Source organism: Triticum urartu, chromosome 2A (assembly GCF_056163025.1).
Source record: "Triticum urartu cultivar PI428250 chromosome 2A, HENAU_Tu73, whole genome shotgun sequence".
Lineage (NCBI taxonomy): Eukaryota > Viridiplantae > Streptophyta > Magnoliopsida > Poales > Poaceae > Triticum > Triticum urartu.
This window is the reverse complement of record NC_141874.1, coordinates 742,465,793-742,476,419: the sequence shown is the minus strand read 5'-3', so window position 1 is coordinate 742,476,419 and position 10,627 is coordinate 742,465,793. Positions and strand designations below refer to the sequence as shown.

Sequence of the window (10,627 nt, the reverse complement as noted above, 5' to 3'; positions counted from 1 at the left end):
GTGAAGCATAAAAGTTTTTCATTCTTCAGGCGGAGGACTGGAAGGGGCAACGAACTCGTCCAAGTCGATCCCGTCTGCAATACGAGTGGCAGCAGCGATGAAAGTCTCCATGAAGTCTTGAAAGCTGTGCTTCCTGGTATTGGCAATTTGGATGGCGGCCAGCTTTTCTTCTCGCGCCTCCTTGCAATGGACGCGGACCAGAGACAGAGCGACATCAGCACCACATCTAGCAGAAGATTTCTTCCATTCCCGCCACTCGACCCGGGACTTCATTCAGTCGAACCATCAGAGACTCGAGGTCGTTCTGAAGCGTCGTCCCAGGCCAGAGTGATGTGTCGATCCGCGACATCGCAACCTTCAGCCGAGCAAGATATCCAACAACACTGGTAACACGAGACTCCAGTCGGAGCACGTTCATAGCAGCCTCGTCCTTCATGAGAGAATTGGCGGGGTCCAAGCCTGGCTCCACTCGACTGGTTTCCTCTTCGAAGCTCTGGCAGAATTCTGCAAACACGATTCAAGAATAAGACAGTGGCCCTACACAGGCTTGGTAACTGCAAGACAGTCGGGTCGGAGTAATTACCTTCGAGCATGACGAACAGCTTCTTGGCGAGTCCACCGAGATAAGCCTCCAGATCGTTCCTCTTCCCCGCCATCTCACCTGCCTTGTCGTGCAGAGCCATCTTGTCGTTCTTCAGTCGGCTAACCTCTTGATTAGCTGTGTCGAGAGCAGTTTTCAGTCTGGAGTTCTCCTGTTCAAGAGTACCGACTGAAGCCAGTTTCTCTTCTGCAAGCTTCATTTTGCTCAAGGCCTCCTTCTGCGCTTCGGCAAGATCTTGATCCTTTTTCTTCAGAGCCTCCTCCAGTTTATCTACAGAACGTCGAGTGAGCTCAACATCAAGAACGGGCAAGAAAGAAAAGTCATTCGTCAAGAATGAGAAACCTCACCAGCCATACCTTTTGCTTCTTCTCGTGCCTTCTGCAGGTTCTGTTGAGCAAGCTTCAAGTCAAGGTTGAGCTGGATCTGTTTGTTCTCCAACTCAGTGTAGAGAGCCACAAGTTCACAGGATTTCTGCAAAAATCAGTCGACAGAGGTCCAAGATAAGTTGCTTCCGAGTAACCAAGAGACAATGATGGCGTTTCTAAGACTACAGCTGAATCAAAAACATTCAATAGTAGTCTCGGGGACTACACCCAGTGGGTGCACTCAGCGTGCCCCCACTGGTTTTGAAAAAAAAATCGACTGCCCGCAGTCGACTGGATACAGTTTCATTCGACATGGCCTGACCAGACCGAGTGAAGAAGTACAACTACAGCAACACAATATAAAGACTACAGTCGACTGCCAGCAGTCCACCGTAGTCTCGGGGACTACACCCAGTGGGTGCACTAAGCGTGCCCCCACTCGTCCAAAACTTAACAGACACCATACCCTAACAGAACAAGCAGTGAATCGACTGACCTGGATGTTACTCTGAAGAGCTAAACTCGCGTCATAAGCTGCTTGGCTGGCTTCTCGAACCACCTTGACCTGCTCCATCATGATCCCTGCCTGGCGTATAGCTTCCTTAGCTGCACCCACTTGGTCCTCAGGGACGTGGTGTGTGGCGAAGAGCGAAGGCGGATTTGCGGTCGACGTCGAGGGCCGCACACTCGTCAGAGGAACGGCGAAAGTCACAGAAGCCCGAGTGGTATCACCACCGTCTCAAGCTACGGCCTCAGGCGCCGGAGTAGATTGTGGGGTCTTGCCAGCCGACGCCTTCCTGTTCCGTCTCACTCTCAGCGGCACTTCGTCGTCGTCGTCAGGGAGGTTAATAACATGAGGAGGAGCTACGAGAAAAATTCAATCGACATAGTTATAAGAAATCGTCAGTCGACTCAAGGCAGAACATCAGTAATCATATCAGGGTTGGAAGTAACAGCATCTTCCATCTCTTGATCGTCGTCCTTGGCGGAGATCTCAGAAGTAGCAGCACTGCAAATTTCGAAAGACAGTCAGTTGGCTCAATGAATCGACCAAGGATCTGTCCACGGTCGGCAAAGGAAAACAAGTTCTATTATTACCCAGAAATGGTGGGGACAGTCATCTTCATCTTGGGCAGAGCCTTGGGTGGCTTGGACGGCGCCGCGCGTGGTTGCTTGGGAGCTTTTTCAGTCGGCGCTGGAGAAGAGGTCCGAGGGCGCTTCGATGACTGCCCAACGGGAGCAGTCGCCTTACCACGTTCCCACGCAGGGTCGTGTGTAAGCTTGGATCGCCTTTCCGAGCGGGGAGGTTCAGCTTCCTCCTCCTCCTCCTCCTCTTCGCTGGAGTCGACGTCGTCATCTCCCTCTCCTTCGCCGTCAGATTCCCACTCTCCTTGTTCGTCTCCACTTTCGCCTCCGCTCACCTCCCCTTCCTCGGCCTGCTCCTGTGCTCCATTGGGTGTCGAGTACATCTCTGTAGTTGCCTGGAGAACAGCAGACAAGTCGAAAGTCAGTCGACCGATTCAAAGAGAGCAAATGAAGAAAGCAAGATCTCAGTCGGGAACACAAGGTCAGACCTGGTCCACTTCGTATGTGTTGTCAAGCGGAGGAACCCTCCTGGCTCCTCGGGGGTTGTCTTTGTTTCCTGTGATGCTCGACAGCCACCCTTCCAGCATCTCGTCAGTGACCTCCTCTGGGTGAATCCGAGTGGTGTCTTCGAGACCCGAGTACAGCCACATCGGGTGGTCACGAGCCTGAAGCGGTTGGATGCGCCTCCGAAGGAAGACCTCCAGCAAGTCCATGCCGGTCACGCCCTCTCGGACAAGTTGAACCACTCGACCAACCAGCACCTTGACTTGCGCCTTTTCCTCCGGCAGCACTTTCAGAGAGGCAGGTTTTTGAGCTCGGTCCAGAGAGAAAGGGGGAAGCCCAGTCCACTGTCCTGGAGTCACCTGGTCTTGGCAATAAAACCAGGTTGACTGCCAACCACGGACTGACTCGGGAAAAGTGATAGACGGAAAAGAACTTTTTCCCCTCATCTGGATCGCCAGGCCCCCGCACAGCTGGATCACTTGCGTCCATTCGTCACTCGACTTGGCTTTCTTTACCGATTGGGAACGGCAGCGAAGATGTGTTTAAAGAGTCCCCAATGAGGGCGGCAACCCAAGAAACTTTCACATGAGGAAACGAAAGCAGCAAGATACACGATGGAATTGGGAGTGAAGTGATGGAGCTGCGCTCCGAAGAAGTTCAAAAAGCTCCGGAAAAAAAGGATGAGGAGGTAGAGAAAATCCACGATCGATATGGGTGGCGAGGAGGACGCACTCACCGTCAAGAGGTTGGGGTTCGACTTCTTTCCCCGGGAGACGTGCAGCTTCATGGGGAATGACTCCCCCCCTCGACCATGTCATCAAGATCTTCCTGCCGAATCACCGACGGCATCCAGTCGCCCTGGATCCAATCCTTGGGCAGAGCAGTCCTCGAGGAAGATCCGCCCCGAGCGGACTTCTTCCCCTTCCCCTGCACCGCCGCCTTCTTTGCGCGCTCCAAAGCCGACGTCTTATCCTTCACCATCGTCGCCGGCGAGGCTCGAACGGACCTACGACGCTAGGGTGAGAGCGGAGGTGGTGGAGGACCTTGTGTGAAGGGAGAAGGAAAAGCGAGAGCACACTGTTTGGGAGCCCCGAGCCGGCAGCTTATAAGAGGCCGCTTCCGAGTGGCTGACCGGTAGGCCCAGGTGATCCTGTCAAATCCCGCAACAGGCGCGCGCGGTACGTGGCGAAAAAGGTGGCGCGGGAATCGAGGAGCTTCCGTCCTATCCCATCCGATTACTGCGGCCGCCCCCGTCCCGCTCGCTTCCCGAAATTCAAATCCCGCAAAATCCGCGGGCTGCAGAACAACTCATCAAACAGAAGATCCCTCTCGTGCCGGCACTCGGTATTTCACAAGTAAGGAAATTCACTCGACGAGAGACCAAGAATGGATCAAGGTGACCGAAAGAAGTTGACAACGTCATCCGTGACAATTGATCCAGTACAAGACATTCATATAACGCTAAGAACCAGTCGGAAGGATCCCCAACTCCTTCCCCACTCGAACCTTGATCCATTCGGGGGCTAATGATGAAGCTATGTACCTAGGGTAGGGGCATGGACCTGTCCTAAGAGCCCTACCCAAGGACATCCCTAGAAGAAGTCACCTTTCAATCGACTTGAAGGTATCCCACTCGACGGATTCAAGACACTCGACCAAGAAGCTATCACTCGACCACGAAGCCAACCACTTGACTGCCAGGAGATCTAAAGTCACTCCGCAGGCAAACGGTCGGCCATTAAGTAGTCTTTATGGTCATCATAGCACTTTATTAGGGACGTTACCAGTAACGCCCAGTCTTAATGTATTTTAACCCTGCATTACTGAGGGCGGGAGAGGTCTGGCGAACTCTATATAAGCCACCCCCCTCCTCAGTATCAAGGGTTCGCACCCCTGTTATTCACACACCTATAATCCAATCGACCGCCTCCGGGCACCGAGACGTAGGGCTGTTACTTCCTCCGCGAAGGGCCTGAACTCGTACATCCTGGTGTGCTTACAACTTCTCCATAGCTGAGATCTAGCCTCTCCATACATACCCCCCTACATCACTGTCAGAGTTAGAACCACGACACCGACAGCCCGACCCTACCGCAAATTGCACCAAATCCACCCAAGGCCCGCCGGATCCATTTGCTATCTCCTCTCTTCTTCCTCCTCCGCGTCGTCCGTCTCGCAGCTCCGCCGCCGCGCGCACTCCGCAGCCGTCCCAAAGTGGACGGCGTTTGTGAAGACTACATCTGAACCGCATGGCAATAAACAGAGCCACTTTGCAATTATGCATGAATCGGCTAGGAAGGATGTTGAGAGGGTATTTGGTGTGCTTCAAGCTCGTTGGGGAATTGTGCGAAGTGCTGCAATGATGTGGGAATCTGAAACTTTGTGGCAGCTGATGACATGTTAATTATTCTGCACAAATATGACTATCGAGGATGAGGGTGATGGTGTAGCCCAAACCAATGATTTTGAAGTACCTGGAGAACAAGTTGAAATCCCGAAAGATCAAGATGTGGCTCAGCTTATGAACTTTCTGCAGATGCATCAGAATCTTCGAGATCACCAGGTGCACACACAGCTACTCAATGATTTTGTGGAGCACATGTGGACCCACAATGGAAACCAAGGAGCTAATGCTTGAGTTGTGCACTTAAAATAAATTGTATGTAAACGATATTTATGCTTCGTACCAACATTTGTTATTTACATGCGACGTGTCTTTTATGATCGACGTGCATGAATTTGCATGGATTTGGGAGTCCAGATTTGAGATATGTGGATGCTGGGAGGGAAATATAAGGACCGTCCGGATGCGCCCACGGACGTGTTCGGGTGCGTCCGCGGACGTACGTGGTCGAATTTACCAAGTCCACCTGTAGATGCTCTTAGAGCAACTCCAACGGGCCGACCCAAACGGACGGCGTTTTTGTCCGCTTTTTGTCCGTTTGGGTCGGCCGCCCGCCCGCCGTCCGCCCTCTTTTAGTTTTGGGTCGGCAGTGCGCCCAACGGGCCGACCCATTTCATGATCGCGCGCGTTTAAGATCATGCCGTCGCCCTAGTTTTGGCGCTCCAGCGCACGGGAAAGGTTCGAGCGCGCGGGGGAAAGCGGCCTAGCGCGTGCTGGTTTTGGCGCTCCAGTGCGCGGGAAAGGTTCGCGCGCGCGCCGCGGCCGGCGCTCGCTATAAAGAAGGCGCTCCCTCCACACTCTGTCCGCCGCCCACTCTCGCCGCATCTGCGCCACCATGTCGATCCGTCGCCTGGGCGCTTCAAATTTTCGCGGAGTCCGCGAGCGCCGCTCCGGCGCCTTCTCCGCCGAGATCTGGTTTCACGAGAAACGTCTCGTCCTCGACACCTTCGACACCGCAGAGGAGGCGGCCCGTGCGCACGACATGGCAGCGTGGCGCCTCCTGAGGCCTCGTCGGGATATGAATTTTCCCAACGTGTCGAGCCAGCGGGCGCAGGATCTGGCGCCTCTCCCGCGGCTTTTCACCGTCGAGGATCGTCGTGTCCACCGGAGGCGGCAGCGTCGCCTCGCCATCGCAGAGAAGGACGTGGAAGCCCTGGTGGTGTGGTGTAATGCCCCGGACACACCCGCCGGTGGTCGTTACTCCTGGCGGGATCTAGACTGGCCCCACAGATCAATACTAGTCTTTTCTGCGCACTTTGTCCTCACTCGTGCGCACCCGGGAGCAACTTCCCGGTCGGTCACCCATCCTGACACTACTCCAAGCTGAGCACGCTTAACTTTGGAGTTCTGTCCGAATGGGCTCCCGGAAAAGAAGGAATTCCTTATTGATATGAGTAGTCTATCATCCCTAACAAGCCAGGCTATCACATACACCCCCACTCAGAGGAACCGACGTGCATCGAACCCCTCACGTGCGCGTCCGAAGTTGTCCCGAACCCGACCCGGACTGTCGCCACCGTTGTGTCCGGATCATCCCCAAACGTCTGCAAAACATCACCGTTTTCTTTTTTGGACTCCCTAGCTATTTTATCCGGAATCGTCCGATTGCGATCGGAGGGACGATATACCCCTAAGTCAACCCACCTACTATATATATAGTCTATCCCTAGTCCATTTTGGACAACCCTAATTTTTCGGGATCCTCCCAGCCGCCGCCGCACTCATTTCCCACCTCGGGATCCTCTCATTCCCCCTGCACCAACCATCAGCCACACCCAGATCCAATCCATCCATCCCATCGATCCATCTCGAGTGAACGACCGCCGACGCTCAAATCCCGCAGGAGCCCGAGCTCCACCTCCTCGCCCACCATCCCCGTCTCCTGGATCCCATCGCGCCCGAGCTCTCTGCTGCTCCTTGCGCCAACCACCACCTGAGCGCAGCCACCCTTCCGCCGCCGTCGAGCGCCGGCCGTGCCCGACCTCGACCTCCAGGCCAGCCCCGCGCCCTGCCTCTCTCCTTTCCTTCCTTAGTTTCTTCCTCTCTAACCTCTCTCTCTCTCTCTGCCATGGATGACCTCAGGAGATCCCTCCGATGCCTTGGCTCCTGGACCTCAAGCCTTCGCCGGAATCTGACTGGGAATGGATGGACTAGTCCATCCCCGACCTCCGGCCGTCCCCTGCCTCGCAGGAGGGGCTCCACGCCATGACTTCCTGAACCTGAAGCTCCATAGTCGCCGGGACCAAGTCTTTCTGCCCCATGGAGCGACCCCGCAGGACCTCCTCCTCGCCGCCCGTCGTCTTCGTTCACGCCAGCACCGAGCCCCGCTCCCCTCCGTCCTCCACCTTCCCTCCATCGCGCCGCCCGTGGCCGAGTCCTTTGCCGCTGCGTGCTCTGCTTTCCTGCATCGAGCAGCAAGAGCGAGCGCCGCCGCGCGTTGACCCACGCCTGGGCTGCGACCAGCGCGTCCAGGGCCCAGCGGGCCTCCTCAGCCAGACGGCCTGCCCGGTCTCCTCCCCACTAGTTGAGTTGAAGCCCATGGTGAGACAGCCCAGCGCCCAACAGATTCAGCCCATGTTGTTTTTTTCCTGAGCAAATTTGTCTAATATCCAGTGTAAAACAGTTTTGCAGTTAAGTCCCTGTTCTTCATGCATTTAATAACTTCACAACTGTGCATCGGATTAAAATGTTTTATATATGAAACTTGCTTAGTTTTTCATCTAGTTTAATAATTTTTCATTTTCATCCATGGTTAAAATGATTAAATTGCTGTTTGTGTAGGTTTACTCTTATGCCATGCTAAAACGGTTTAATTCATAACTAATTAACCGTAGCTCAGTTTTAATTAATCTTTATATGTAAATGGGGTAGAAAAATGTCTAGTTTAACATGGTGGCTTTACTTTGCATGTTTAACAACTCTAAAATATTGTTTAGGGCAGAACAGTACCAAACCTTAAAATATGCACATGAGGAGTTTCCGGACTTGTTGGTTGTTGTTCCGTCCTCATTTAAACTTGCCTAGATAGGTAGTTTTGTTGTGCTTCACCCCTTTCCATGTTAATCAACATTTAATATTGTTGGGTACATAAACGAGAGAGAACTAAATAAGTCATGTGGTGTTTTCTTCAATATGCAACTCCGTTGCATAATGAGCTCCACTTAATTTGTAGGATTGTTTGTGCACTTTGCCATGCCATGCCTCATTAAACCGGACATGCATCATACTTGTTTGCGCATCGTGCCATGTTGTTGTCGTGGTTGTTTACTATGTTGTGTGCTTCTTTCCGGTGTTGCTTCTTCGGGTTGGTTCCGATAACGTGCGTTTGTGAGGAACCGTTCGTCTACGTCCGTTTGTCTTCTTCATGGACTCGTTCTTCTTCCTTGCGGGATTTCAGGCAAGATGATCATACCCTCGAAATCACTTCTATCTTTGCTTGCTTAGTTGCTCACTCTTTTGCTATGCCTATGCTGCGATACCTACCACTTGCTTATCATGCCACCCATATTGTTGAACCAAGCCTCTAACCCACCTTGTCCTAGCAAACCGTTGTTTGGCTATGTTACCGCTTTGCTCAGCCCCTCTTATAGCATTGTTAGTTGCAGGTGAAGATTGAAGTTGTGTTCCTTGTTGGAACATGGAGATGTTGTTCTTTGTTGGAACATGTTTACTTGCTGGGATATCACAATATATCTTATTTAATTAATACATCTATATACTTGGTAAAGGGTGGAAGGCTCGGCCTTATGCCTGGTGTTTTGTTCCACTCTTGCCGCCCTAGTTTCCGTCATATCGGTGTTATGTTCCCGGATTCTGCGTCCCTTACGCGGTTGGGTAATAATGGGAACCCCTTGACAGTTCGCCTTGAATAAAACTCTTCCAGCAATGCCCAACATTGGTTTTACCATTCGCCGCCTAGCCTTTTCTTTTCCCTTGGGGGTCTCACGCCCAAGGGTCATCATTATTTTAAACCCCCGGGCCAGTGCTCCTCTGAGTGTTGGTCCAACTTGTCACCCGCCGGTGGTCGTTACTCCTGGTGGGATCTAGACTGTCCCCACAGATCAATACTAGTGTTTTCTGCGTACTTTGTCCTCACTCATGCGCACCCGGGAGCAACTTCCCGGTTGGTCACCCATCCTGACACTACTCCAAGCTGAGCATGCTTAACTTTGGAGTTCTGTCTGAATGGGCTACCGGAAAAGAAGGAACTCCTTATTGATATGAGTAGTCTATCATCCCTAATAAGCCAGGCCATCACATGTGGCGCGGAGGCTTCCCGCAGGACATCGTCGACGAGCGCCAGTTCTACAAGCAATTGAGATCGGAGAGGGACGCGAGGAGGAGGGAGCGAGCCGCCTATCGGGAGGACAAGCGTTCGCGGAAGCAGGCAGCTCAATTGAAACTGAAGCTACGAGAAACGTCAGGTTGGGACTTTGAAGACGAGCAGCTTGCTGACGCCTACCTTCAGACGTCAGACGGGGACATTACCGAGTCGGAGCCAGAAAGCGACGACTAGTGGTCTTTTTCTTTTATTTGTGTACGCTAGAACTACCTATGTATCCATTTTAATCTGAAAAAATGGCCGGCGGCGTCGGTGACGTAGCAGGCGGGCGAGGGTGTGAATCCACTGTGCCACCGACTAGCGGGCCCGGTGAGGAAAGATGGCGAGCGCGCGCGCGTCAGTCTTGTGTTCGCCTTGATGCAAATCTCTACTCCTAATGGAGGAGTCCGTACGTCGTTCGTTCATTCGTTTCCTCCCCTCCCATCGATCGAAGGAAGTCGCCAGCCCCACCCCTTGCGCGATCTCCTCCACGTTTCCAGATTTCATTTTTTTTTCTTACTCTCCAAAAAATCAGAACGCAATCCATCTTTCCTTTCATGCATATCTATCATGTAGAAAACCGGGACACAATCCCTTCCTTCCCATTAACACACATTTCTCCTTTCATGCAATTATCTCCTTCCCACTAATCTCTCTTATATGCCTTTCTCGTAGTTATCTAGGACCTGCTCATTTTCATCCAATTCAATTTGGACGAAGGAGACTTTCGCTGAGATAGAAAGAGACGAAACAAACTGATCACCGCCTTCTCGTCTCCTTCAGAACCATGACAAGGTCCTCCGGTTTTCTCGTGTCACCCCGTCATGCCGCCTTCGGCCAACCCATGTTGTGCCACTTTCGCGCGCGCGTGTGTGTTACTCATGTGTGCTTCTAGCCGGCGAGAATACATCGAGTCTTCATGTACGTAAGTATCCAGCCACCGTAGGAATCAATCGATTCTTCATGTACGTAAGCATCCAGCCACCGTAGGAATTAATCGAGGCAGATGCATGTTGTATACGTGCACGCTTTGCCAGCATCCAATCGATCTGCTCCTGGAGCCAGCTTTGCACTACCTCGTTCATGTACTAAACCACTCGATAAGTCGACGGCTAGATCAGCCCTATACGAACAATTATATTGCATATTACATATACTACATAGGCATATACTTTGATGCAATTCTGATTTTATAGAAGGAGAAGAATAGATCACATGAATTCAGTATGCAGGCCAGGTGTAGGTGTCATTCAAGTTTTGTGATTATTGTAAATGCACATCATTTGTAGCTTCTGCTATTCAAACCATATTTGACCACTTCTGCTATTTATGTACTCCCTCCATCT

At 52.3% G+C, this 10,627-nt stretch overlaps 2 protein-coding genes across 2 annotated transcripts; one reads left to right on the top strand and one right to left on the bottom strand.

Annotated features, from left to right (window-relative positions):
* Positions 1–1,878: 1,878 nt before the first annotated feature.
* Positions 1,879–2,435, bottom strand: LOC147987540 (uncharacterized). The gene is made up of 2 exons (XM_087542422.1): positions 2,065–2,435; positions 1,879–1,975 (listed from the first exon to the last, which is right to left on the bottom strand). The coding sequence occupies exons 1-2, from the start codon at positions 2,433–2,435 to the stop codon at positions 1,879–1,881; spliced, it is 468 nt and encodes a 155-aa protein (XP_087398548.1).
* A 3,360-nt stretch (positions 2,436–5,795) lies between these two features.
* On the top strand, positions 5,796–9,476 carry LOC147987539 (uncharacterized). The gene is made up of 2 exons (XM_087542420.1): positions 5,796–6,126; positions 9,211–9,476. The coding sequence occupies exons 1-2, from the start codon at positions 5,796–5,798 to the stop codon at positions 9,474–9,476; spliced, it is 597 nt and encodes a 198-aa protein (XP_087398546.1).
* Positions 9,477–10,627: the final 1,151 nt, after the last annotated feature.

Excerpts from the sequence above, each read along its gene's own strand:
- LOC147987539 (XM_087542420.1), top strand. The coding sequence starts at position 5,796 with ATGTCGATCCGTCGCCTGGGCGCTTCAAATTTTCGCGGAGTCCGCGAG. Across the intron at positions 6,127-9,210 it reads GGAAGCCCTGGTGGTGTGGT|GCCATCACATGTGGCGCGGA; the intron begins GTAATGCCCCGG and ends CTAATAAGCCAG.
- LOC147987540 (XM_087542422.1), bottom strand. The coding sequence starts at position 2,435 with ATGTACTCGACACCCAATGGAGCACAGGAGCAGGCCGAGGAAGGGGAG. Across the intron at positions 1,976-2,064 it reads ACTGTCCCCACCATTTCTGG|TGCTGCTACTTCTGAGATCT; the intron begins GTAATAATAGAA and ends CGAAATTTGCAG.